The sequence below is a fragment of the Macaca thibetana genome, chromosome 7 (genome assembly GCF_024542745.1).
Source record: "Macaca thibetana thibetana isolate TM-01 chromosome 7, ASM2454274v1, whole genome shotgun sequence".
Lineage (NCBI taxonomy): Eukaryota > Metazoa > Chordata > Mammalia > Primates > Cercopithecidae > Macaca > Macaca thibetana.
The window spans coordinates 159,352,521-159,379,713 of NC_065584.1; the positions used below are offsets into that span (position 1 = coordinate 159,352,521).

Consider the following 27,193-nt stretch of genomic DNA (forward strand, 5'->3'; position numbering starts at 1 on the left):
ACAAGTGAATTTCAGTCTCATATTTGCAAACATCATCATTTCAGATAGTTGTTTCTTATGCACCAAAGGAAACTACCTTGAAACTGTACATTACATACATCAAAAAATTTTTTTAGGCCAGGCACGGTGGCTCACACCTGTAATCCCAGCACTTTTGGAGGCCGAGGCAGGCGGACCACCTGAAGTCAGGAGTTCGAAATTAGCTTAGGCAACATGGCAAAACCCCATCTCTACTAAAAATACAAAAATTAGCCAGGGAGCCTGGTACGGTGGCTCATACCTGTAATCTCAGCACTTTGGGAGGCCGAGGTGGGCGGATCACCTGAGGTCGGGAGTTTGAAACCAGCCTGACGAACATGGAGCCCCATCTCTATTAAAAATACAAAATTAGCCAGACGTGGTAGCGCATGCCTGTAATCCCAGCTACTCGGGAGGCTGAGGCAGGAGAATCATTTGAACCCAGGAGGCGGAGGTTGCTGCGAGCCGAGATCGTGCCATTGCACTCCAGCCTGAGCAACAAGAGCGAAACTCCATCTCAGAAAAAAAAAAAAAAAAAAAAAAACTAGCCGGGCATGGCAGCAAGTGCCTGTAGTACCAGCTCCTAGGGAGGCTGAGGCAGGAGAATCACCTGAACACGGGAAGTGGAGGTTGCAGTGAGCTGAGATCACACCACTGCACTCCAGCCTGGGCAACAGAGTGAGACTCCATCTCAAAAAAAAATGTTGGCCCCTGACACAGGTGTCACACCACAAGCTATTAACAGAATTCACCCAGCACACTAAAACCTTACTACAATGCCACCAGGACCACAGTGTGAGGAGCAACAATGGTAGCAAGAAGTATCTGGAATTTTATGTAATAAACTTTCTGAGTGGGGTCTAGAGAGACATAACTCACTCTAAATTGTGCCTTTTAGAAGGTAATGCCATAGCACGACTCTAGCTTATAATTTTAAATGAGTTAATGAATACTCATTTAAAATTTCTTTTGGTTGTTCGTTTTGAGACAGAGTCTCACTCTGTCACCCAGGCTGAAGTGCAGTGGCATGATCTTGGCTAATCACAACCTCCGCCTCCCTGGCTCAAGCCATCCTTCCACCTCAGCCTCCTGAGTAGCTGGGACCACAGGTGCACGCCGCCATGCCCAGCTAATTTTTTTGTATTTTTTTTTCGTAGAGATGGGGTTTTGCCATGTTGCTCAGGCTGGTCTCCAACTCCGGGGCTCAAGCGATCCGCCTGCCTCAGCCTCCTGAAGTGTTGGGGTTACAGGTGTGAGCCACTGCACCCAGTCTCTCACTTAAAGTTTCTAATACATTCTGCTACCATCTCTGAGTACAAAGCCATCTAAGTAAAATGAGAATAGTTTGCCATTTGGAAATAATTTTTTAAAACAACATTCATATTAATTTAAGAAGCATAACAGATTCCAGTGAATGTTATGATTCACTATCGTAACATTATTCTAGTAAATACGTTGGAGAAGAACAGTTCTAGTGAATTAACTATGGTTTTGGAAGGCAGCTATGCTCACCACCATACCACTAACACAACTATGGTTTCATTTTATATTATTTATTTTATTTTTGAGACAGAGTCTTGCTCTATCGCCCAGGCTGGAGTGGCACAATCTCAGCTCACTGCAACCTCTGCCTCCTGGGTTCAAGGGATTCTCCTGCCTCAACCTCCAAAGTAGCTGAGATTACAAGCATGTGCCTCCACGCCCAGCTAATTTTTGTATTTTTAGCAGAGACGAGGTTTCACCATGTTGGCCAGGCTGGCCTCAAACGCCTGACCTCAGGTGATCTGCCCGCCCAAAGTGCTAGGATTACAGGTGTGAGCCACCGTGCCTGGCCACAGCTATGGTTTTATAATCAGCAAATGGCATTTAATAATGGGTTAGTATCAAACAAAACTGGGCAGCAACACAGACCAATGCACATTCTTCTTGATGTGTCAGTAGGAACAAATACAGCAAATTAAAAATTGTCACTCTGCTAGAAAATGAAAGATCACAGAGATGTTTGGATCAGTCCTCTCCTCTTTTCTGAGGATGAGTCTCAAATCACAGAAAGAGAAGTTACTCAAGAATCCTCTGGAACAGCCCAAGTGCAGGTTCAACTCAGACACTACTACCAACATCAGTAAGAGGATTTAAGGGTTTTTTTCCCTTTTTTAGAGACAGAATCTTGCTATTTTGCCCAGACTAGCCTTGAACTGAGCTCAAACAATCCTCCTGCCTCAACCTCTCAAGTAGCTGGGACTACAGATGTATGTCACCACACCCAGTACTTACTGGATTTAAAACATCACTGTTAGTCTCAGTAAACTCTGGGCAGACTTTTCCCGAAGGAAGTGGTAAGAGAGGGCAGGAAGCTCACAGGCATCCCTAACACCTTATTTCCTTTCCCTTAACATCTTGAGGAACTAGGCCTGGAGGAAGAGAACCATGTTGTATTTTTGCGAAGCTCAGCCAGCATCCATTTTATTGGAGTAATAAAGGATTTATTTAAAGAGCAGCAGTGCTTATAGCTTATAGCCCTGAAACACTAGATTGAGAAGAAGTATCAACTTGACCCTACTTACAGGAGTTGTGCCGACGACGGAAACTTTTGGACTGACTCAAGGATTCCATGTGCCTGTCGACATAGCTCTTTGAACACTGTTGCTGCTGGGGGGAAACGGCAACATCCTGGCTCTTCACATCTGTCCTCTTAGGGATATTCTGAGGGGCACTGCTGGAAGAGGTTGGCTTCTTGACCAACTTGCCTGTGCCATTCTGACTGATGCCCACTTGGCAGCCAACACCAGAAGGGCCTAATTCTGTCTGATGAACGTCTCCAAAATGTTGGTTGCCTCCAGGTCCTGGTATCTCCAGAATTTTTAACTCCGTAATGTCACCTGCCCTGAAATACACAAAAAAGCCAAGTCTCAAAATTATAATAGTGGTAAGAATGATGAAACTGAGCTCATTAGCAAACAGCTACCCCTTTGCAGGACTCCATTTTAATGAGTTATCAGAGGCTAGGAAAGGGGGCTGTGTGCTTAAGGACAGGGGTCAGCCACCAACTGTCCAAGTGACACAATGCTGGCCTTTAAAAAGAGGCTATTGATAACAACAAAACTATATTAATCTTACATTCCCACAATGTTTAATGGCTTTTTTTTCATTCATTCACTCCCTTGCTCATTCAACAGGCATAAATATAAAATACTATATGGTAAGCCCTCCACTAGGAACTATTTTGATCTGGTATATAGAGATGAAAACCACTATGTGACCACACGAACTCAGTCTGATCAGTAGAAAAGACAAGTACATATTCAATCAAAAGTGTTACATGGGCTGGGCACAATGGCTCATGCCTATAATCCCAGCACTCTGGAAGGCCGAGGCAGACGAATCACTTGAGGCATTCGAGACCAGCCTGGTCAACATGGCAAAACCCTGTCTCTACTAAAAATAGAAACAATTAGTTGGGTGTGATGGTGCACACCTGTAATCCTAGCTACCCAGGAGGCTGAGGCATGAGAATCGTTTCACCCTGGGAGGCAAAGGTTACAGTGAGCAGAGTGCACCACTGCACTCCAGCCTGGGCAACAAAGTGAGACTCTGTTTAAAAAAAAAAAAAATTTTTTTTAAGTGTTAAATGTTATGACAGGGGTGTGCATAGGAGACTAGAGAGCCTAAAAGCAAAATATTTAAGTTAGTCTGGTGGAGATGAATGTAATACTTAAGCTAAATCTGGCCAGGACAGGCAGAAGGAGAGGCTAAGCAAAGAACAGTAGGGAGAAAGGCATCTCAGGTAGGGACTCAGAGACTAAGGAAATGTAGAAAATATGGCCTATGTGAGAAACTGCAAATGTTATGGTGATACTAAAGGGAAGGATGCTTGTGGAAGGCTACCAGGAAGTAAGGCTGCAGAGGTAACCAGGGACCACATCATGATCACAATGGATTTTCCCGGTGGCTATAGGGAAGGAGAAGAAACAAGAGGCAGTGGTACCAGTTAGAAGACCAAGCAAGAAATAAGAGGGGATGAACCAAACAAGTGGTAATTGCAAAGGGAAAAGGGAGAAGGGATCAAGAGACATTTCAAATCCATAGGATTTTGGCAAGTAAGTGAACACGAGGATTAAAGAGAAAAAAGAGTTTATTATGACTCCTAAGTTTCTAACGTGGGGGAAAGGTGTTATTAATCATAAATAATGGGTATGCCCTTGGAAAAAGAAATCTACAGGAAGACATAACAAGATTAGCTCCGAAAATCTTGCATTTAAGATACCTTGTGGGATATCCAATGGAAATGACCAGCAGATGACGTGTCTGTCTCATAACGGGCCTAAGTTAAAGATTTCAGGTCTCATTAATGTATAAGGTACACATGAGATTGTCTAGAGAATAAAAGCTGAGAAAAGAACCAAAGATAAAATGCTGAGTAATTCAATCTTAACAGGTGAGAAGAAGAAAAGGAACATAAAAGTAAAGGAATGGAGGAATATGTGGAATACATGCAAAGTAAAACCAGAAGTGACAGGGAAACTAAAGGAGAATACTGCACTTCAGAAGTTAGGGAGCACTGGCTGGGCGCGGTGGCTCACGCCTGTAATCCCAGCACTTTGGGAGGCCGAGGTGGGCGGATCACTTCAGGTCAGGAGTTCGAGACCAGCCTGGCTAACATGGTGAAACCCAATCTCTACTAAAAATACAAAAAATTAGCCGGGCGTGGTGGCAAGCGCCTGTAATCCTAGTTACTCTGGAGGCTGAGGTGGGAGAATTGCTGGAACCCGGGAGGCGGAGGTTGCAGTGAGTTGAGATCATGCCACTGCACTCCAGCCTGGGAAACAGAGTGAGACTCCATCTCAAAAAAAAAAAAAAAAAAAGTTAGGGAGCATTGTATTTTTATTTATTTTTTTAGAGACAGGGTCTTGTTCTATCACCCAGGCTGGAGTGCAGTGGTGCTATCATGGCTCACTGCGACCTCCAACTCCTAGGCTCAAGTGATCTTCCTGTCTCAGCCTCAGGAGTAGCTGGGATTACAGGCACATGCCACCACGCTCAGCTAAGCTTTTAAATTTTTCTTTTGTAAAGATGAGGTCTCACTATGTTGACCAGCCAGTTTTGAAATCCTGGGCTCAAGTGATTCTCCTGCCTTGGCCTCCCAAAGTGCTGGAATTACAGTCATAAGCCACTACAGCCATGAGGGAGCATTCAAATCAGATTGGGATTGAGATACTGTCAGTCAATTTGGCCATTAGGTTATTTGTAACCTTGGCAAAAGCTAATTCAGCAAGATGATAAAGTTAGAAAAAAAGATAATGGTAGGGTAAAGAGGGTCTAGAGAATGAAGCCACAAAATATAGAGAAAGCAGACTATTCGGCTCTGACAAGGATGATGGGTTCAAGGGAAGGGAAATGACACAATACCTAGTGGCAAACGCAAGGTCTAAGGGAGAAGGTTGTTTTTAATACAGGGGAGGCCAAGGAATGAATATCGGAATGCAAAGAGGAAATAAACAGTATAGGCCGGGCATGGTGGTTCACACCTGAAATCCCAGCACTTTGGGAGGCCATGACGGGCAGATCACTTGAGGCCAGTAGTTCGAGACCAGCCTGGCCAACATGGTGAAACCCCATCTCTACTAAAAATACAAAAAGCGGCCATATGCCAAGAGAATGCTAGCAATCAGACCTAGGTTCAAGCTCCACAGACCACCAGATTGGATTCAGAAGAGTCAGTCAGGACACTCACCTGAAGGTGACTTCTGGAACAAGACACTTCACTCCATTATGGAAAGGCCGGGTGAGAGAAATGGTCTGGCTGACCTGATCCACAGCTGACACTCTTCCCTGATAGACACCCAAGCTATCTCCACAATTGATGGACACAATACTTCCCAGCCAATCTGTAGCCATGTTTCAGATGTGAGACGACTGTGAAGAGAAGGAACTATTCAGTGTGCCTTGGTGAAAAGACAAACTTTTAATTAAATTCAGCAAATACATCAGGCTCTGTACCAAGTGTTGGTTAATAAAACATATTCTATCACATTGTTAACTAAGGTAATAAACCATGAAAAAATTAAAAAACTTTTTCAGGAGTATACGTATTAATAAGTAATATTATTTAATACATATAAAGATCTTACAATTGCTTTAAAGCACATACATTGGATAAAGATAATATTTATTACACATCAAATCACACAAACTATAATCTGTTTATATTGTGTTTTAATAAATCTGCTGCCAAAATGCTTTCAAAGAGAGTATGTTACTGAGAAATAATATACTAAAAAAACAAATACTGGTAATGCCACTGTTGCTGATAATAATAATAAATTCTGGGTAGTTGCCTTTTGTTCTGTTTTTTTTTTGAAACGGAGTTTCACTCTTGTTGCCCAGGCTGGAGAGCAATGGCGCGATCTCGGCTCAACACAACCTCTGCCTCCCGGGTTCAAGCGATTCTCCTGCCTCAGCCTCCCAAGTAGCTGGGATCACAGGCATGGGTCACCACACCCGGCAAATTTTGTATTTTTATTTTTAGTAGAGACGGAGTTTCTCCATGTTGGTCAGGCTGGTCTAAAACTCCCGACCTCAGGTGATCTGCCTGCCTCGGCCTCCCAAAGGGCTGGGATTACAGGAGTGAGCCACTGCGTCTGGCTTTTTTTTTTTTTTTTGACACAGAGTCTCACTCTGTTACCTAGCCTGGAGTGCAGTGGTGCCATCATAGCTCACTGCAGCCTCAACCTCCCAGGCCCAACCAATCAATCCTCCCACCTCAGCCTCCTGAGTAGCTACGACTAGAGTCCTGTGCTACCAATCCCAGCTAATTTAAATTTTTTTGTAGAGACAAGGTCTTGCTATGTTGCCCAGGCAGTCTCAAACTCCTGGCCTGAAGCAATCCCCCCACCTCGGCCTTCCAAAGTGCTGGAATTACAGACAAGAACCACTGCGCTTGGCCTAAAAAAATTTTTAAAGCCAATTGAAGGTACTACATAACACTAAACCTAACAACTACAGAATATACATCCTTTTCAAGTCTATACAGAATGTTCACGCATATATGTTGGGCCTTAAACAAGTATGAATAAAGTTAAAAAGACTGAGATCACATAAAATATATTCTCTACCCACAACAGAATTAAATTTGAAATTGATAAAAATAGATATTTAGAATATTCCCAAATATCTGGAAATTAAGCAAGACATTTCCAAATAACCTATGGGTAAAAGAAATCAAAAGGGCAGTCAGAAAATGGTTTGAACTCAATGATAATGAAAACACAATATCAACTTTTGTATGATGTGCTTAATACAGTGCGTAAAAGGGGGAATGTATAACTTTAAGTGCTTGTATTAGGAAAGAAAGGTCTAAAATCAGTTATCTGAGATTCCATCTTAAGTATTAGTAAAAAAAGAACAGATTAACCTGCTGTTATAGAAAGGAAATCAAGAGCAGAAACCAGTGAAACAAGAAACAACTAAGAAAAATAAAACAAAAAATAGCTCTTTGAAAATATTAAACAAGTTGGTAAATGCCTAATAAAGAAAAAAGATAAACACATTTTATTAATATCAGAAATGAACAAAGAGACATCACAGACATTAAAAATAACCTTACACCAGTAAATCTGACAACTAGACGAAATGGGGAAATTCTTAGACAAAAGTTATCAAAACTGATACAAGAAATAAAAAATCTGAGTAGCTGCATGTCTATTTTAAAAACTGAATTTATCAAGAGAATAAGACAAGACACAAACTAAGAGAAAATATTTGCTAAAAGACATATTTGATAAAGATCTGTTATCCATAACATACCAAGAACTCTTAAAACTCAACAATAAGAAAATGAACAACCTGATGAAAAAATGAGCAAGAGACCCGAAAGGATACTTCACTAAGGAAGACATGGACATGGCAGGCAAGCATATGAAAAGATGCTCTACATCACATCATTAGGGAATTAATGGAAATTAAAACAACAATGAGATGCTACTACACACCTGTCAGAATGGCCAAAATCCAAAACACTGGCAACACCAAATGCTGATGAGGATGTGGAGCAACAAAAACCATCATTCATTGCTGACAGGAACGCAAAATGATGCAGCCAATGATGAGTATGCATTTTTTTCTTTTTTTTTTTCTTTCTTTTTTTTTTGAGATGGAGTCTCACTCTGTTGCCCAGGCTAGAACACAGTGGCACAATCTTGGCTCACTGCAACCTCCACCTCCCAGGTTCAAGCAGTTCTCCTGCCTCACCCTCCTGAGTAGCTGGGATTACAGGCATGCACCACCACGCCTGGCTAATTTTTGTATTTTTAGTAGAGATGGGGTTTCACCATGTTGGTCAGGCTGGTCTCGAACTCCTGACCTTGTGATCCACCTGCCTCAGTCTCCCAAAGTGCTGGGATTACAGGCGTGAGCCACCGTGCCCGGCCTCTTTTATTTATTTACTTATTTATTTTGAGACTGAGTCTCGCTCTACCGCCCAGGCTGGAGTGCAGTGGCACGATCTCAGCTCATTGCAGCCTCTGCCTCCCAGGTTCAAGCAATTCTCCTGCCTCAGCCTTCCAAATAATTGGAACTACAGGTACGTGCCACCACACACCAAGCTAATTTTTTTTTTTTTTTTTTTTCAGTAGAGACGGGGTTTCACCATGTTGCCCAGGCTGGTCTCAAACTCCTGACCTCAAGTGATCCGCCTGCCTCGGCCTCCGAAGAGATGGGTTTACAGGCATGAGCCACCGCGCCTAGCCTGCATATGCATATTAATAAGGTAGTTTCTCACAAAACTAAATATACCATCTGATCCAGCAATCACTTTCCTTGGTATTTACCCAGATGAACTGAAAATTTACGTCCACCATAAATCTGCACGTGGATGTTTACAGCAGCTTTATTCAAAACTGCTCAAATTTGGAAGCAATCAAGACATCCTTCAGTAGATGAATGGATGAATGAACTATGGCACATCCAGACAATAGAATATGATTCAGCACAAAAAAGAAATGAGCTATCAAGCCATGAAAAGACATGGAGGAAACTTAAGAGCACAATGCTAAGTGAAAGAAGCCAAAGTGAAATGGATACATACATACTATGATTCCAGCTACAAGGTTTTCTGGAAAAGGCAAAACTATGGAGACAGTAAAAGGAGCAGTGGACACCAGTGGCTGGTGGGGTGGGGGTGGGAGGTGAATAGGCAGAACACAAGAGAATTTTTAGGGCAGTGAAACTATTCTGTTTGATGCTATAATGGTAGACACGTGTCACTTCAAAACTCACAGAATGTACAACACCAAGAGTGAACCCTAATGTTAACTATGGACTCTGGATGACAATGATGTGTCAGTGTAGATTCACCAATTGTAACGAACACAACTGTGGTGGTGTTGACAGCAGAGATGGCTTACTGGGGGGCAACAGTGAGATATATGGGAACCCTCTGTACTTTGGGCTCAATTTTCCCCTGAAACTAAAACTGCTCTAAAAAATAAAGTCTATTTAATAGAAAAAAACAAACTGATTATGTAACTTAAAACCTTCTTACAAAGAAAAATCCAGGCCTAGATGGCTTTACTGGCGGTTTTTCTTTTTAACCAAGTCTGAACTAGATAGCTTTACTAGTTAATTTTATCAAACATTTTAAGAAAAAAATAATGTCAATCTCATAGCCGGGCGCGGTGGCTCAAGCCTGTAATCCCAGCACTTTGGGAGGCCGAGACGGGCGGATCACGAGGTCAGGAGATCGAGACCACCCTGGCTAACACAGTGAAACCCCCGTCTCTACTAAAAAATACAAAAAACTAGCCGGGCGAGGTGGTGGGCGCCTGTAGTCCCAGCTACTCGGGAGGCTGAGGCAGGAGAATGGCGTAAACCCGGGAGGCGGAGCTTGCAGTGAGCTGAGATCCGGCCACTGCACTCCAGCCTGGGCGACAGAGTAAGACTCCGTCTCAAAAAAAAAAAAAAAAAAAAGAAAACACAGGAGAATGAGGCTGGACACAATGGCTCACGCCTGTAATCCAAGCACTTTGGGAGACTGAGGCAGGTGGATCACTTGAGGTCAGCAGTTTGTGACCAGCCTGGCCAACATCGTGAAACCCCGTCTCTACTAAAAATACAAAAACTAGCCAGGAGTGCTGGCACACGCCTGTAATCCCAGCTACTCAGGAGGCTGAGGCAGGAGAATCACTTGAATCCAGGAGGCAGAGGTTGCAGTGACCCGAGATCACACCACCGCACTCCAGCTTGGGCAACAGAGCAACACTTCGTCTCAAAAAAAAAAAAAAAAAGGCTGGGCACAGTGGCTCACACCTGTAATCCCAGCACTTTGGGAGGCTCAGGACGGTAGATCACTTGAGTTCAGGAGTTCAAGACCAGCCTGGTCAACATGGTGAAACCCCGTCGCTACTAAAAATAACAACAACAAAATAATTAGCCAGGTGTGGTGGTACACACCTGTAATCCCAGCTACTCAAGAGGCAGAGGCAGGAGAATGGCTTGAACCCAGAAGGGGAGGTTGCAGTGAGCAAAGATCACACCACTGCATTCTAGCCCAGGTGACAGAGCAAGACTCTGTCTCAAAAATAAAAATTAAAAAAAAGAAAGAAACATTTCCCAATTTGTTCAATGTAGCTAGCATAACTCTGAAGTGAAAGCCTCCCCACAAAGGCTTTATAAGAAAAGATCAACATCCTGCACAAATATAGACCAAAAACCTTCAATAAGATATTAAATCAAATCCAGCAATAAATTTTAAAAGTCTAATATATCACGTATATTTAGGTCTCTACTCCTAGAATGCAAAATTGGTTTGGTATTTTAAAAACTGATCAATTTTAAATCATTTTAACAGAATGAGAAAATCATATAACTTTATCACATCAATAAATACAGAAATATTCTCTTGATACCAAGACCTGACAACAATAGTACAAAAACAAAACTACAGAATACTATCCCCCACGAATGTAAACATAAAATTCCTTATCGAAATATCACCCAACAATTCAACAATAATGATCCAGGCTCAGTGGCTCACACCTGTAGTCCCAACACTTTGGGAGGCCAAGGTGGAAGGACTGCTTGAGGCCAGGAGTTTGAAACCAGCCTGGGCAACATAGTGAGACCTTATTTCTACAAAAAACAAAAAAAAAACAAAAAACAAAACAAAACAAAAAAGCCAGGTGTGGTGGTGCATACCAGTTATCTCAGCTACTTGGGAGGTTGAGGCAGGAGGGGAGCTTCGGCCCATGAGTCAGTAGATGGAGTGAGCTATGATCACACCACTGCACTCCAGCCTGGGCATCAAAGCAAGACACTATCTCTAAAAATAAAAATAAAAAACAAAACAATAAACATACAGAATTATACACCACACCCGGCCAGGTGCAGTGGCTCACGCCTGTAATCCCAGCACTTTGGGAGGCCAAGGCGGGCGGATCCCGAGGTCAGGAGATCAAGACCATCCTAGCTAATATGGTGAAACCCCATCCCTACTAAAAATACAAAAAATTGGTCAGGCATGGTAGCATGCACCTGTAGTCCCAGCTACTCTAGAGGCTGAGGCAGGAGAATGGTGTGAACCCAGGAGGCGGACCTTGCAGTGAGCCATGATCATGCACTGCACTCCAGTCTGGGCGACAGAGCGAGACTCTGTCTCAAAAAAAAAAAGAATGATATACCACACCTAGGTGGAGTTTATTCCAAGGATGCAATGCTGACTCAATATCAGAAAGTCAATCAATATAATCTACCGTATCAACAGGGTAAATAAGAAAAACACATGTTCATAGCAACCGACACAGAAAATGCATCTGACAAAATTCAACACCCATTCATTCTTTTTAAAAAGTCTCCCAGAAAAACGGGAATAGAGAGGAACTTCATTAATCTGGTAAAGGCATCTAAAAAGCCCCTACAGCTAACATTATATTAAATGGTGAAAGACTGAATGCTTTCCCTTTAAGAACATGAACAAAGCAAGGATACCCACTCTCACTCAACACAGCTCTAGAAGTTCTTGCAATAACGCAAGAAACAGATAAAAAAAAAAAAAAAAGGCATACGGTTTGGAAAGGAAAAAACAAAACTGTCACCATCTGCAGATGATATAACTGTCTATGTAGAAATTCCCCATAATCTACAAAAAGTCTTAGAACAAGTGAGTTCAGCAAGATTGTAGGATACAAGATAAACATACAAAAGCTAATCTTATTTCAGTATATTGGCAATGAACACATGGGCAATGAAATTTAAAATACAATACCATTTACAATTGCTCAAAAAATAAAGGACTAGGTGTAAATCTAAAAAACAAAGGGTACATGATTTGTATACTGAAAATATGCAGCACTGAGGAAAAAATCAAAATGCTAAATATAACAGATATAACATGTTCATGGATTAAAAGACTCAACATAAAGTATGTAAATTCTCCCCAAATTGGTATAAAGGATCAATGCCGTTCTTATCAAAATCCCAGCAAGATTTGTAGACACAGACAAAGTTATTCTAAAATTTACATGGAAAGGCAAAGAAACTAAAATAGCTAAATCACTTGTTTTGTTTTGTTTTGTTTGCGACGGACTCTCACTCTGTCGCCCAGGCTGGAGTGCAGTGGCACAATCTTGGCTCACTGCAGCCTCCACCTCCCGGGTTCAAGCAATTTTCTGCTTCACCCTGCTGAGTAGCTGGCATTACAGGCGCCCGCCACCACGCCCAGCTAATTTTTGTATTTTTAGTAGAGAAGGGATTTCACCATCTTGGCCAGGCTGGTCTTGAACTCCTGACCCGTGATCCACCCACCTCAGCCTCCCAAAGTGCTGGGATTACAGGATTACCACACCCTGGTGCTAAATCAATTTTTTAAAAGAAAGTGGGAACAATCAGTCTACCTGATTTCAAGACTTACACAATTATAATAATCAAGATTATGTAAAGGGACAGACATGTAAATCGATAAAATAGAAGGCAGAACACAGAAACAGACTCACAAAAATATGCCCAACTGATTTCTGACAAAGTGCAAAAACAATTCAATGCAGGCAGCATAGTTTTTACAACAATAGTGCTGGAGCAAATGGAAATCCATCAGCAAAAAAATGAACCTCAAACTAAGTTTCACACTTTATACAAAAATTTACTCAAAATGGATCATGAACTTAAATGTAAAACATCAAACTAAAACTTTTATAAAAAAACATAAGAGAAACCCTCAAGATCTAGGGCTAGGCAAAGAGTTCTTAGACTTGACACCAAAAGCTCAATGCATAAAAAGGAAAGCTGATCAACTAGACATCTTGAAAATTAAAAATTTTTATTCCACAAAAGACAGGTTACAGACTGGGAGAAAATACTTGTGAACCACCTATCTGACAATGACAAAAGAGTAGTATCTAAGATATATATACCTTTCAAAATGGCTAAAATACAGTGATAACACCAAGTGCTAGTAAGAATGTAGAAAAAATGGATCACTCGTACATTGCTAGTCCAAATATTGAATAGTACAGCCACTCTGGAAAATATACTGGCAGGTTATTAAAAAAACTAAACATGCAATAATCAGCCAGGTATGGTGGCACACACCTGTAATCCCAGCTACTTGAGGGGCTAAGGCATGAGAATCTCTTGAACCTGGGAGGTGGAAGTTGCAGTAAGCCATGATCACACCACTGCACTCTAGCCTGAGCAAGAGACTGTCTCAAAAAAAAAAAAAAAAAACCCCAAGGCTGGGTGCGGTGGCTCACGCCTGTAATCTCAGCACTTTCAGAGGCCAAGACGGGCGGATCACAAGGTCAGGAGATCGAGACAATCCTGGCTAACACGGTGAAACCCTGTCTCTACTAAACATACAAAAAAATTAGCCGGGCATGGTAGCGGGTGCCTGTAGTCCCAATTACTCGAGAGGCTGAGGCAGGACAATGGCGTGAACCCAGGAGGCGGAGCTTGCAGTGAGCCAAGATGGTGCCACTGCACTCCAGCCTGGGCGACAAAGACTCTGTCTCAAAAAAAAAAAAAAAAAAAAAAAAAAAAAAAAAAAAAAACTAAACATGCAACTACAATATGATCCAGCAGTTGCACTCTTGGTCATTTATCCCAGGGAAAGGAAGACCTAGGTTCACACAAAAACCTGTACACGGGCTGGGCGTGGTGGCTCATGCCTGTAATCCCAGTACTTTGGGAGGCTGAGGCAAGCAGATCACCTGAGGCCACGAGTTTGATACCACCCTGACCAACATGGAGAAACCCCGTCTCTACTAAAAACACAAAATCAGCCGGGCATGGTGGCACATGCCTGTAATCCCAGCTACTTGGGAGGCTGAGGCAGGAGAATCGCTTGAACCCAGGAGGCAGAGGTTGTGGTGAGCTGAGATAGCACCATTGCACTCCATTCTGGGCAACAAGAGCGAAACGCCGTCTCAAAAATTAAAAAAAAAAAAATACCCTGTACACAAGTGTTCAGATCACACTTACTCAAAAAAGCTACAAACTGGAAACAACCCAGATGACCTCAATGGGTGAATAAACAAACAGTGGTACATCCACACCACGGGGCAAAAAGTAAAAATGCCAACCCCAAAAGGTTGTGCTCTCTATGATTCCATTTGTGTAACATTCTTGAAATGACAAAGCTATAGAAATGGAGAACAGGGCCGGGCATGGTGGCTGATGCCTGTAATCCCAGCACTTTGGGAGGCTGAGGAGAGTGGATCACCCGAGGTCAGGAGTTCAAAACCAACCTGGCCAACATGGCGAAGCCCCCATCTCTATCAAAAATACAAAAATTAGCCGGGCGTGGTGGCGAGCGCCTATAGTCCCAGCTACTCGGGAGGCTGAGGCAGGAGAATCACTTGAACCTGGGAGGCAGAAGTCGCAGTGAGGTCATGACAATGTACTCCAGCCTGGGCAACAGAGTGGCAACATGAGGGACTCTTGTAGTAATGGAACTATGTTACATTTTGACCATATCAATGTCAGTATCCTAGTAGTGATACTGTATTATAGTTTTGCAAGATGTTACCAACAGGGAAAACTGGGTAGGGCATAAGGAATTTCTCTGTATTATTTCTTACAATGGCATGTGAATCTACAACTATCTCAGAAGTTTAATTTTAAAAAAAATCAATGCCTTCCATCACATTAACAAAATAAGTGATGAAATCATGTATAATCATATCAATAAATGCAGAAAGATAATTGGACAAAATTTAACAATCATTTACTATATTTAAAAAGGGGCGGGAAAGCTGGCATCTATGAAACAATTGCAGCTAACATCACACTTAATGGTGAAATAGGCCAGGCATGGTGGCTCACACCTGTAATCTCAGCACTTTCAGAGGCTGAGGCAGGAAGATCACTGAGCTCAGGAGTGTATGTTTATGTCTAAATGTCTTGGCTCTTTGTGAAAATGGTTCTAAAAAATACAGTATTCTTAAGCATACTCTATGCAAGATCCTATATAAGATATGAAACCTAACACTTCCCCATTCACACAAGGAAGTCAGGAAATAGCTAGCAGATATATATAAATACACATGTTAAGCACAAAGTGAAACACTGGGTCAATGTTTTTACATTAAAAAAAAAAAACGAGCACTTGAAGCTGTTTCAAATACTAATTTCAGACATAAAGGGGCAAAAAAGGATATAAAGCAACCCTCTGGTAAAAGAGTATATCCCGACTGAGTGTGGTGGCTCACGTTTGTAATTCCAGCAGTTTGGGATGACGAGGCAGGTGGATCACATGAGGTCACCAGTTCGAGACCAGCCTGACCAACATGATGAAACCCTGTATCTACTAAAAATACAAAATTGGCTGGGCACAGTGGCTCACGCCTGTAATCCCAGCACTTTAGAGGGCTGAGGCGGGCAGATCACAAGGTCAGGAGTTCGAGACCAGCCTGACTAAAGAGGTGAAACCCCGTCTCTACTAAAAATACAAAAATTAGCCAACTGTGGTGGCGTGTACCTGTAATCCCAGCTACTCAGGAGGCTGAAGCAGGAGAATTGCTTGAACCCGGGAGGCGGAGGATGCAGTGGGCTGAGATCGTGCCATTGCACTCCAGCCTGGGCAACAAGAATGAGACTCAGTCTCAAAAAAAAAAAATTAGCTGGGCATGGTGGCGCATTCCTGTAATCCCAGCTACTTGGGAGGCTGAGGCAGGCGAATCACTTGAAATTGGGAGGCGAAGGTTGCAGTGAGCTGAGATCACGCCATTGCACTCCAGCCTGAGCAACAAGAACGAGACTCCATCTCAAAAAAAATTAAATAGGCCAGACGCGGTGGCTCATGCCTATAATTCCAGCACTTTCGGAGGCCGAGGTGGGTGGATCACCTGAGGTGAGGAATTCGAGACCAGCCTGGCCAACATGGTGAAACCCCATTTCTACTAAAAATACAAAAATTAGCCGGGTGTGGTGGTAGGTGCCTGTAATTCCAGCTACTCAGGAGGCTGAGGTGGGAAAACCACTTGCACCCAAGAGGTAGAGGATACAGTGAGCCAAAATTGCGCCACTGCACTCCAGCCTGGGTAACAAGAGCAAGACTTTGTCTCAAAATAAATAAATAAATGAAGGGAAAAGAGCAAAAAAAGCATATAAAGCACTCCTCTGGGCCAGCCGCAGTGGCTCATGCCTATAATTCCAGCGCTTTCAGAGGCTGAGGTGGGTGGATCACGAGGTCAGGAGTTTGAGACCAGCCTGGCTGACATGGTGAAACCCCATCTCTACTAAAAATACAAAAATTAGCCAGTCATGGTGGCGGGCACCTGTAATCCCAGCTACTCGGGAGGCTGAGGCAGGAGAACCGCTTGAACCCAAGAGGTGGAGGCTGCAGTGAGCTGAGACCACACCACTGCACTCCAGCCAGGGCAACAGAGCAAGACTCCGTTTAGAAAAAAATAAAAAATAAATAAAAATAAAGCACTCCTGGCTGGGCATGGTAGCTCACAGTTTTAATTCCAGGAGTTGGGGAAGCCAAGGCAGGAGGATCACCTGTGTCCAGGAGTTCAAGACCAGCCTGGGCAACACAGCAAGACCCTGTCTCAAAAAAAAAAAAAAGGTATGCCCCTTCAGAAACACGAAGTCTTAAAGAGTCCAGCTCTAGAGATTAATCAAACTCTAGATAGTTCTCTAGTGATCTAACCGAGCAAATATCATAAAACTATGCAGACAGAACCAAAGATTAAAAGAACAATAAATTAGCAGGCTCATCTAAGGCTTTTTTTCTTTTTGTTACATTTTATTATATAATGAGACGGAGGCTTGCTCTGTCACCCAGGCTGGAGTGCAGTGGCACAATCTTGGCTCACTGCAACTTTCGCCTCCCAGGTTCAAGCGATTCTCCTGCCTCAGCCTCCTGAGTAGCTGGGACTATAGGCGCCCGCCACCACGCCCAGGTAATTTTTGTATTTTTAGTAGAGATAGGGTTTTGCCATGTTGGCCAGACTGGTCTCGGACCCCTGATCTCAGGTGATCTGTTCACCTCAGCCTCCGTGCTGGGATTACAGGCATGAGCCACTGTGCCTGGCCCTTGGGTAAATTTTCAATGCAACACAACTTCAACAATAATGATGGTAAAAAGGCACAAAATACACATATTTTAGACTTTTTTCCCTTCCTGATCAACCTTTGTCTAATGTCACAAAAGCATGAGTTTCCTTTCCTATCATTTATAATCCATCATAATTCTACTCAGATGCAGAATAAAAAGCACCAGAAATTAACCAGATATGAAAAGGCTTTATTCTTTATTTAACATATATCTTTAAGACACTCATGTTGTACATTCAAGTTTATATTACGGTAATAGTAACTGAATAGAATTTTTAATACTTAGAAAATGTGGATACTCATTCATAAGTGTTCTTCTATGTAGTCAATATTAATAGAAACTTTTAAAAATGTAACCACTGAAAGTGTAACAAACTGCCCTTTCCTCAGACACTTCACTTGGTAAAATACATGAATGCATTATTCAAAACTCCTCAAACAGGTTTATTCTATAAAGAAAATTATGTTATTTACAGAAAACAGTAAATCTAAAACAAGTACAGTACCCATCAACTGTGTTCCTAATCAGACTAGGGAAGGGGCTCCATCAATTATAGAGCTAACACCTCCATGTCATAAGATGTACAGGAGATATAGGAGCTACAAGGAACCAATCTTGTTTTTTATTTCCTACTTTTCTATCAAGGTATAACATATACAGTAAGTCAGTCTACATATTTTAAGTGTACACCTCCATGAAATTTTACATATCAACTCACCCATGTGACCACCACTCAAAACAAGGCAGACAATTTCCAACACCTCAAAAGGCTCCATTGTGTCCTCCTACAGGTAGTTATTATTCTGACATCTATCATGAAAGATTATTTGAGCCTAATTTTGAGCTTCATACAAACAGAATCATAAAGGTTCTCTTTTAGAGTGTTTGTCTTCTGTTGCTCAAAAGTACATCTGTGAGGCTAGGCACAGTGGCTCACACCTGTAATCCCAGCACTTTGGGAGGCCAGGGAGGGTGGATCACTTGAGGTCAAGAGTTCAAGACCAATCTAGCCAACAGGGCAAAACCCTGTCTCTACTAAAAATACAAAAAAATTAGCTAGGTGTGGTGACACATGCCTGTAATCCCAGCCACTTAGGAGGCAGAGGCACAAGAATCGCTTGAACTGGGGAGGCAGAGGTTGCAGTGAGCCAAGATCCTGCTACTGCACTCCAGTATGGGTGACAGAGTGAGACGTCTCAAAAAAAAAAAAAAGTACCTTTGTGAGATTCATCCCCATTGTTGCATGTATCAGAAGTGCGTTATTTTTCATGGCTGTGCTGCTTTCTGTAAGTATGCCTCAATGTATTTATCCATTCTACTGCTGATACACAGTTGGGTTATTTCTAGTTCTGACTTATTATGAATAATATTCTTATACTGCATACAGTATATTTTTGCGATGGATAAATGCATCCATTTCTACTGGGCATATAACACAGGAAGTCATATTATACTTATGACTTTATTAGGAACTGCCAAACAGTGTTCCAAAGTGGTTGTACCATTTTATATTACATCTACATTTACACAACCCACCATACGTCAGTTTCTTTTGCTCATCTTGCCAAAACTTGGTACTATGGTTCTCTTTAACTTATTCTGGTGGGGTGCAATGGTTTTGATATTTTCTTAAACATACTTCTTATGTACTCTTGCTTCATTGATACTGTTTTTGTCCCAATAAATTATTCCTAAAATTGTAATGACTACTGAATTCAGAAATGTTGTGATTTACTATTCAGTCAAGAACTTGCTACCAAAGTTCATTTAGTCTTATTTGTCTTCCTTCTGCCTCCATTTCTTAAACACCTCCAGGTAAGAACACTTTAATTCATTTATCACTTTGTTCTTATACAAATAAACAAGTTGCCAATTACAAATCTAGCTACTTTGGAATATCCTTCATCTCATTAATACATTGCTACTTCTTGTGTAAGTTTGCTGACAGGATTTGACATACAATAAAAAAAAATACATCTTCCCTGTAAAGCCTATTCGTGACAATAAATCCTTCAAACAATTCCACTTCTAAAAAGAATTCTTCTGTATAGTATTCAACAATGTTAAATATTTCAAAAAAATGCAATGTTGGTGCAGCTAGCTAACCAACACTTACTTTGCCACCTTGTTATTAAAATCTATCGTAACAATCTGTGTAGCTAGGAAGGGAGCCACAAATGTCACATAATCAGGATTTTCCATATTACTTTTAATCATGGGATTATTTTGCTCAAATGCTGAACTATCAGGATTTCCAGACTACTGAATGCCAGATAAGTAATGGGAGTTTATCATTACTCTGATAAGCCTTTGGATAACAAAGTCAGGTAGTGCTAAACACTCTTCCATCTATTATATTACTGAGGCAGCTGCCCAAATGATCTATAAATTACAAATAAACAAGATGCCAATTACAAATCTAGCTACTTCATCTCTGTGCCACATCAGACAACTCACAGCATTCAGATCCAACGAACCACCCTTGGTCTGCTAAAAACAATTATAATTAACAGCTGTGGATGAGTGAGTGTTTGTTATAGATTTCTGAAAAACTAGGAATTGTTCCACACAACAGGAAAGGTGTTTGTTGAATCAAAATCTTGGGAATGGCAGAGATATTAAAAGAAAATATGCAACCAAGCATGATGGCTCAGGCCCTACATCCCAGCACTTTGGGAGGCTGAGGCAACAGGATCACTTGAGGCCAGGAGTTTCAGAGCAGCCTGGGCAACATAGCAAGACTGTTTCCACCCCCATCCTCACCTCGCCTCAGAAAAAGAAATCCAGCACAATCCTAGTACTAAACCCATATCTTCCATAAAAGGCAGCATGGTGAAAAGAGAACAAATTCTGAAATCACGTTGGGTGTGGTGGCTCACGCCTCAGGTGGTTGCAATCCTAGCACTTTGGGAGGCCAAGGAGGGCTGACCGCTTGAGCCTAGGAGTTCAAAGCCAGCCTGGGCAACATGGCAAAACCCTGTCTCTAGAAAAAAATACAAAAAATTAGTCAGAAGTGGTGAGAGGCGGAGGTTGCAGTGAGCCAAGATTGCACCACTGCACTCCAGCCTGGGTGGCAGAGCAAGACCCTGTCTCAAAAATAAAAAAAAGAAAGAAAAAGAAAAAAATGAAATCAGATATCACAGACCCTGGTTCACTTTTTTTTTTTTTTTTTTTTGAGACTGTCGCCCAGGCTCGAGTGCAGTGGCGCGATCCTGGCTCACTGCAACCTCTGCCTCCCAGGTTCAAGCAATTCTGCTGCCTCAGCCTCCCGAGTAGCTGAGACTACAGGCGCCCACCACCACGCCCGGCTAATTTTTTGTATTTTTAGTAGAGATGGGGTTTCACCGTGTTAGCCAGGATGGTCTCGATCTCCTGACCTCGTGATCCGCCCGCCTCAGCCTCCCAAAGTGCTGGGATTACAGGCGTGAGCCACTGCACCCTGGCCGCCCCGGTTCACTTCTGTACTTCCTTACTAACCAGCACTACGACCTGGGCAAATTACCTAATCTGAGTCTCAACTGCCTCATCTGTAGGGAATTATGCCAATTATACCCCTATCTCATAGAACCACTATATGAATTATTTTAAGATTAAGATACCATACGGATTATTTTAAGATTAAATGAGATAATCCATATAGTGTCTACCACATAAAAAAAATTAGTTCAAATGTCTCCTTTTGCCAGAAAGAATACCGCTCACAGCTGAGATCCGGCCACTGCACTCCAGCCTGGGCGACAGAGCGAGACTCCGTCTCAAAAAAAAAAAAAAAGAATACCGTTCACATAGGGAACCTAAGTTATGGCCCTGGAAAATTACACTGTGAGGGCCACCTCACTTCTCACCCAAACAAAATGACAAAAATACATGAATTCCCTCTACAACATCTTGGAAATCAAGTCCTGGTCTTTAAACTAGAATACACATATCCCTAGGGGGTACATAAAGATATGCAAGCAAGGGAATCGATTTCCACACTACTGTCATAATCCTGATTTGTGTGGATAACTAGATGATCAATTTTAAATTTTCAAGCATAAAATTTATTACTTTAGGATGGGTAGGAAAACTACAGCCCTAAGCCAGAGCTGGTCTGCTACCAATAAAGTTTTATTGGAACACAACTACACACAAATACTTGCATATCATCTACGGCTGTTTTCTGTTTTTTGGGGGTTTTTTTTGGAGATGCAGTCTTGCTATATCACCCAGGCTGGAGTGCAGTGGAGCGATCTCGGCTCACTGCAACCTCCACCTCCCAGGTTCAAGCGATTCTCCTGCCTCAGCCTCCCAAGTAGCTGGGACTACAGGTGCCTGCCACCACTCCCAGCTAACTTTTGTATTTTTAGTAGAGACTGGGTCTGGCCTCAGCCTCCCGAATAGCTGGGACTACAGGCGCCCACCACCACACCTGGCTTTTTTTTTTTTTTTGAGATGAAGTCTCCCTCTGTCAACCAGACTGGAGTGCAGTGGTGTGATCTCAGCTCACTGCAAGCTCCGCCTCCCGGGTGCACGCTATTCTCCTGCCTCAGCCTCCCGAGTAGCTGGGACTACAGGCGCCCGCCACCACGCCTGGCTAATTTTTTTTGTATTTTTTAGTAGAGACGGGGTTTCACCGTGTTAGCCAGGATGGTCTCGATCTCCTGACCCCGAGATCCACCTGCCTTGGCCTCCCAAAGCGCTGGGATTACAGGCGTGAGCCACTGCGCCCGGCCACATATTGTCTATGGCTGTTTTCTCACTACAGTGATAGTTGAGCAGTAATCACAGAAACCACTTGGCTCATAAAGTCTTTCATCTGGTCTTTCGCAGCAAGTTGACTTTTGCTTTAGGATAAAATTCTGTGGGAAAAGTGGAATGGATACAAGTTCAAAAAGAAAAAGGAAAAATATGTAATGGACAAACTCCCAAAATGATAAAAATGACCAAAACTAACTCAACTAACTGTATTATGAAATTGAATTAGTAAAATCTTCCTAGAGAGAAAAACCCAGGGCCATAGGACTTCACTGGTAAATTCTATGAAACATGTAAGAAATAATACCAATCCTACACAAACTCTTTCAGAAAACAGAGGAGGAAGGAACACTTCTCAATTCATTTTATGAGGTCATAATTACTCTGCTACTAAGGCCAAAGATGACATAAAAAAAAGGAAACCTCAGACCAAAATCTATCATGAACATAGTCACAAAAATTCTTAACAAAATGTTAGCAAATTGAATCCATTTACATGTAAAAAGTAGTAGATACATGACTAAGTAGGGTTCATTTCACAAATGCAAGATGGGCTTAAAGTCTGAAAATCAAGTAATGTAACAAGCCATGTTATATATTTCTTAGTCTGTTTCAAAAGTTTAGTTGTATGTTTTTAAAACATCAAATTGATACTGTATTTAGGTAATTTTTTTTTTTTTTTTTTGAGACGGAGTCTCGCTCTGTCGCCTGGGCTGGAGTGCAGTGGCCGGATCTCAGCTCACTGCAAGCTCCGCCTCCCAGGTTTACGCCATTCTCCTGCCTCAGCCTCCCGAGTAGCTGGGACTACAGGCGCCCGCCACCTCGCCCGGCTAGTTTTTTTTTTGTATTTTTTATTCGAGACGGGGTTTCACGGTGTTAGCCAGGATGGTCTCGATCTCCTGACCTCGTGATCCACCCGTCTCGGCCTCCCGTATTTAGGTAATTTTATATTTATTTTTAAGAAGTCAATATTTACTTGTCAGAAATTACATCCTAAACTATTTAAAATTAAATACTTACACTATTTAAATCTACGATGAAAAGTTTCAGGTGCCAACTTAGAAGTATATAAGATCTAACAGATTCCCCAGTCTTTCAGACATTCTCAAGAAGAAGTTTTAAGACCAATAACCCGGCCTATACCTGAAAGTCTGAAATGACAAGGAGAAAAACAATCACTCATGCTAAAGCAACACCACCATATCTTCAGACTTTTGACTTCTGCCCATAAATTTACTCTTAGCACATCTAGATCCAAACCTAATATTCCAGGTACAAGCCTACCAGTGATGCAACCTTTCTCATTCTACATTTTGTATTTTCCTAATACAATATACTAATGCAGGTCACATCAGTTCTTCTCACAGCCTTCTTAACCACACCACTGACTGGTGATTAAAACACCAAATCTTTTTATTACAGGAATTCCTGTGAGGTTACATCTCCACCCTCCCCCAATAGGTATAGTTGATTTTTTTTTGGACCCAAGCACAATTTCTCAACATTTATACAAGCTTCTTCCATTTCATTAAACAGCACTGAGTAAATATATTGAGATCTCTTCCCATTCTGGCAATCATCAACCAAATGACTCTTTCTTTACTTCATAAAGGCACCAAATCCAATAAGCAAACCTTCTAGATAAGGTTTCAAATACATGAATTGTATAAAGTGATGAAACCCCAGTTCAGATCACCAGAATTCCAGCTGCAAGTAGTGCTCACAAATCAAATCTCCATACACAGATGCTCAAACTCATGACTCCATCTAATTCTACCACAATCTGGCAAATTCCTCCATCTCACCCACTCGGTTATCATAAGACTTAGTAAGACCAGGCGCAGTGGCTCACACCTGTAATCCCAGCACTTTGGGAGGCTGAGATGGGTGGATCACCTGAGGTCAGGAGTTCGAGACCAGCCTGGCCAACATGGTGAAACCCCATCTCTACTAAAAATACAAAAATTAGCCAGGCGTGGTGACGCATGCCTGTAATCCCAGGTACTTGGAAGACTGAGGCAGGAGAATCGCTTGAACCTAGGAGGCGGAAGTTACAGTAAGCAGAGATTGTGCCACTGTACTCTGTCCAACCTGGGCAATGGAATGAGACTCCATCTCAAAAAAAAAAAAAAAAGACTTCATAAATGCCTTGCTAAAATTCTGACACACTATCATTATGGTCACTATACTCCTTTGAGACACAATTTGGATGTCCTGTCCTGCTGTTCTGGCTGAATTTAGGAGAACTCTAGTAAGCCCTTCTCTGAATAAGAAAAGAAAAATGAGGCTGGGCGCAGTGGCTCAAGCCTGTAATCTCAGCACTTTGGGAGGCCAAGACGGGCGGATCACGAGGTCAGGAGATCAAGACCATCCTGGCTAACAGGGTGAAACTCCGTCTCTACTAAAAAATACAAAAAACTAGCCGGGCGAGGTGGCAGGCGCCTGCAGTCCCAGCTACTTGGGAGGCTGAGGCAAGAGAATGGCGTAAACCCGGGAGGCCGAGCTTGCAGTGAGCTGAGAGCCGGCCACTGCATCCCAGCCTGGGCGACAGAGCGAGACTCCGTCTCAAAAAAAAAAAAAAAAAAAAAGAAGAAAAATGATACTGTATTAATTACAGAATCTCACAAATGGCAAAGATTTTAAGCATTTTCTAATGTTGTTTTTCTTAGAGACAGAGTCTTGCTATGTTGCCCAGGCTGGCCTTAAGCAATCCTCTCACCACTGCACTCGGCCCTAGTCTAATATTTTTCTTCTCTTTTCTTTTTTTGAGACAGAGTTTAGCTCTTGTTGCCCAGGCTGGAGTGCAATAGCACTATCTTGGCTCACTGCAACCTCTGCCTCCTGGATTCAAGAGTTTCTCCTGCCTCAGCCTCCCAAGTAGCTGGGATTACAGGTACCCACCATCACACTCAGCTAAGTTTTATATTTTTAGTAGAGACAGGGTTTCACCATGTTGGCCAGACTGGTCTCCAACTCCTGACCTCAGGTGATCCACCCGCCTCAGTCTCCCAAAGTGCTGGGATTACTGGCGTGAGCCACAGTGCCCGCCCTTAATATTTTTCAAACTATAACTCACGACCTATTAGGGCTCAGACACAATTTAGTGCGTTGCAACCAATTTTTTTTTAGAATGCATCTTCTGTAGAAAGGGTAAGTAAACTTTTCATCGGTGGGTGGGGCTGTGTGTGTGTGTAGACACTGAGTGTGCAGGGGCACAATGAGTAATGTCATGATGTAAAATATATCTAACTGCAGGTCACAGGTCAAAAATTTTGAGACACTTTTCTAGCCCCATAACCCTATGCCAAGGAAGCTCTACCAAGAATTTGGTAATAAACAAAAAGTCATGTTTTTACAACCATTTTTACATCATACAGAGAAACCAGCTAAGAGAATTTTGTGCTCAGTACACCTAATCTGCCATTCATAAAAAAAAAAAAAAAAAAGATTAGGATCCATCTGGGTGTCCAGCTGAAATACTAAACTGCTTGGAGACAGCCATTTCTGTTTTGGTGGGGTGAAGACCTGTATTTGAGACAGCAGACTGAAATCGGTTTGGTCTGTGGCTAGGGAAGAAAAGCAAAACCATTCTGGGTCGTGAGTTCCTTATCTGTAACCAGAGGAGAAGATTGTTGGCTTGGTCAGTTGATTTTCAACTAATATCCCAATTGCAGAGTTAGGCGAAGCAATTGCTACTGGGAGATTAATTGAAAATCAATTGACCAAGCCAACAAGGGCTATGCCTCCCACAAACCAAAACACTTTAGCCACTCAACAAGTCAAGTATTGATAAATACAATCAATATCACACAAAGAGTACTGATAAGAACCATAGACTTGCACCAAAGGCAGAAATGAATCCAGGGATAACTTCCTAGGATTCAGAAGATGTGACCTGGTAAGTATAAATTTCTCAGGCATCCTCTTTTTCTACCCTCCAGTTCACCTCTGTCCTCAAGCTATTAGTCATGGATGTGGCACTGGCGTTCTTCTCTGCCACCATATCTCATTATGCAAAGGGAAACTGAGGCATGAAGAAATGAGTGAGCCAATGAACTACAGCAGCCACCAACAAGGCTGGACTAAGGGCCCAAGCAGCTAATGCCTCACGCCTCACACAATCCCCGTACTATTTAGAATCCTGCAGTCCTCAGCCTCCCACCTCAAACCAAACTCCTGCGGCCGCCCATAGTACCTGGCCCCCTGCGAACCCGATGAAGCCCCCAGCTCTTGCCTGCCTTCCTCTATAAAGGTCTATGAGGCCTGGAACTCCGAAGCCTAAAGCAAGCCCGGCATCCCCCTCCCACGAGCGTCCACACACCAGCAGCCTCTTCCCTTCGCTCCCACCTCCGCCCCGACGGGCCTGGAGCTCCTCCGCACACCACACCAAGCCGACCACGCAATACCAGAGGACCCACAGAAAAACTCTCTCCACGCCCACCCCTACAGCTTCGGCCGTCACCGCCGCCGCCGCCGCCGCCGGAAGCGCCCCCACGTCTCCACGCCACCGCCGTGAGGTCACTTCCGGCGCGACACCTTGGAATCCAGGGCAAGCAACTGAGGGGCGTGGCGCCCGGGAAATTTAAGAGGTTGGAAGAACGTCCCTTCGGCCTTACAGAATTGCGCTTGCGTAGCCATTTTGCTTTCCACGCTTACTTACGTCCTATGCCATCTTGGCTGAAATCGGGGCTCTACCCACGACTCCTCGGCCTCGATGCCCGGGCCCCGTGTTGCAGGCTCGATGCAAAGCCTCCGCTTCCCCTCCTGTTCCCCCAGCGCCAATCGCAGAGCTGGAGCGGAGGACTTTCAGGGAGGCCCCCTCCGTGCTATACCGCAGCTGTGGGACTCAATAAGTGGGACAACCCCCTGATGGATTAAAGAAAACAAGAT

At 42.8% G+C, this 27,193-nt stretch overlaps 1 protein-coding gene across 3 annotated transcripts in view; it reads right to left on the minus strand.

Moving 5' to 3' along the window:
- EDC3 (enhancer of mRNA decapping 3) overlaps positions 1–26,769 on the minus strand; it is a 62,016-nt gene extending 35,247 nt beyond the window's left edge. The window contains exons 1-3 of one of the 3 annotated variants that reach the window (XM_050799859.1): positions 26,651–26,769; positions 5,750–5,931; positions 2,583–2,902 (exon numbers count right to left, since the gene is read on the minus strand). In XM_050799859.1, coding sequence (XP_050655816.1) covers positions 2,583–2,902; positions 5,750–5,913 — 484 coding nt within the window. In that variant the 5' untranslated portion in view covers positions 5,914–5,931; positions 26,651–26,769. Of the gene's footprint in view, positions 1–2,582; positions 2,903–5,749; positions 5,932–23,323; positions 24,180–26,650 lie in introns of those variants that run through there. The other 2 variants (XM_050799860.1, XM_050799861.1) reach the window with 2 other exon arrangements.
- Positions 26,770–27,193: the final 424 nt, after the last annotated feature.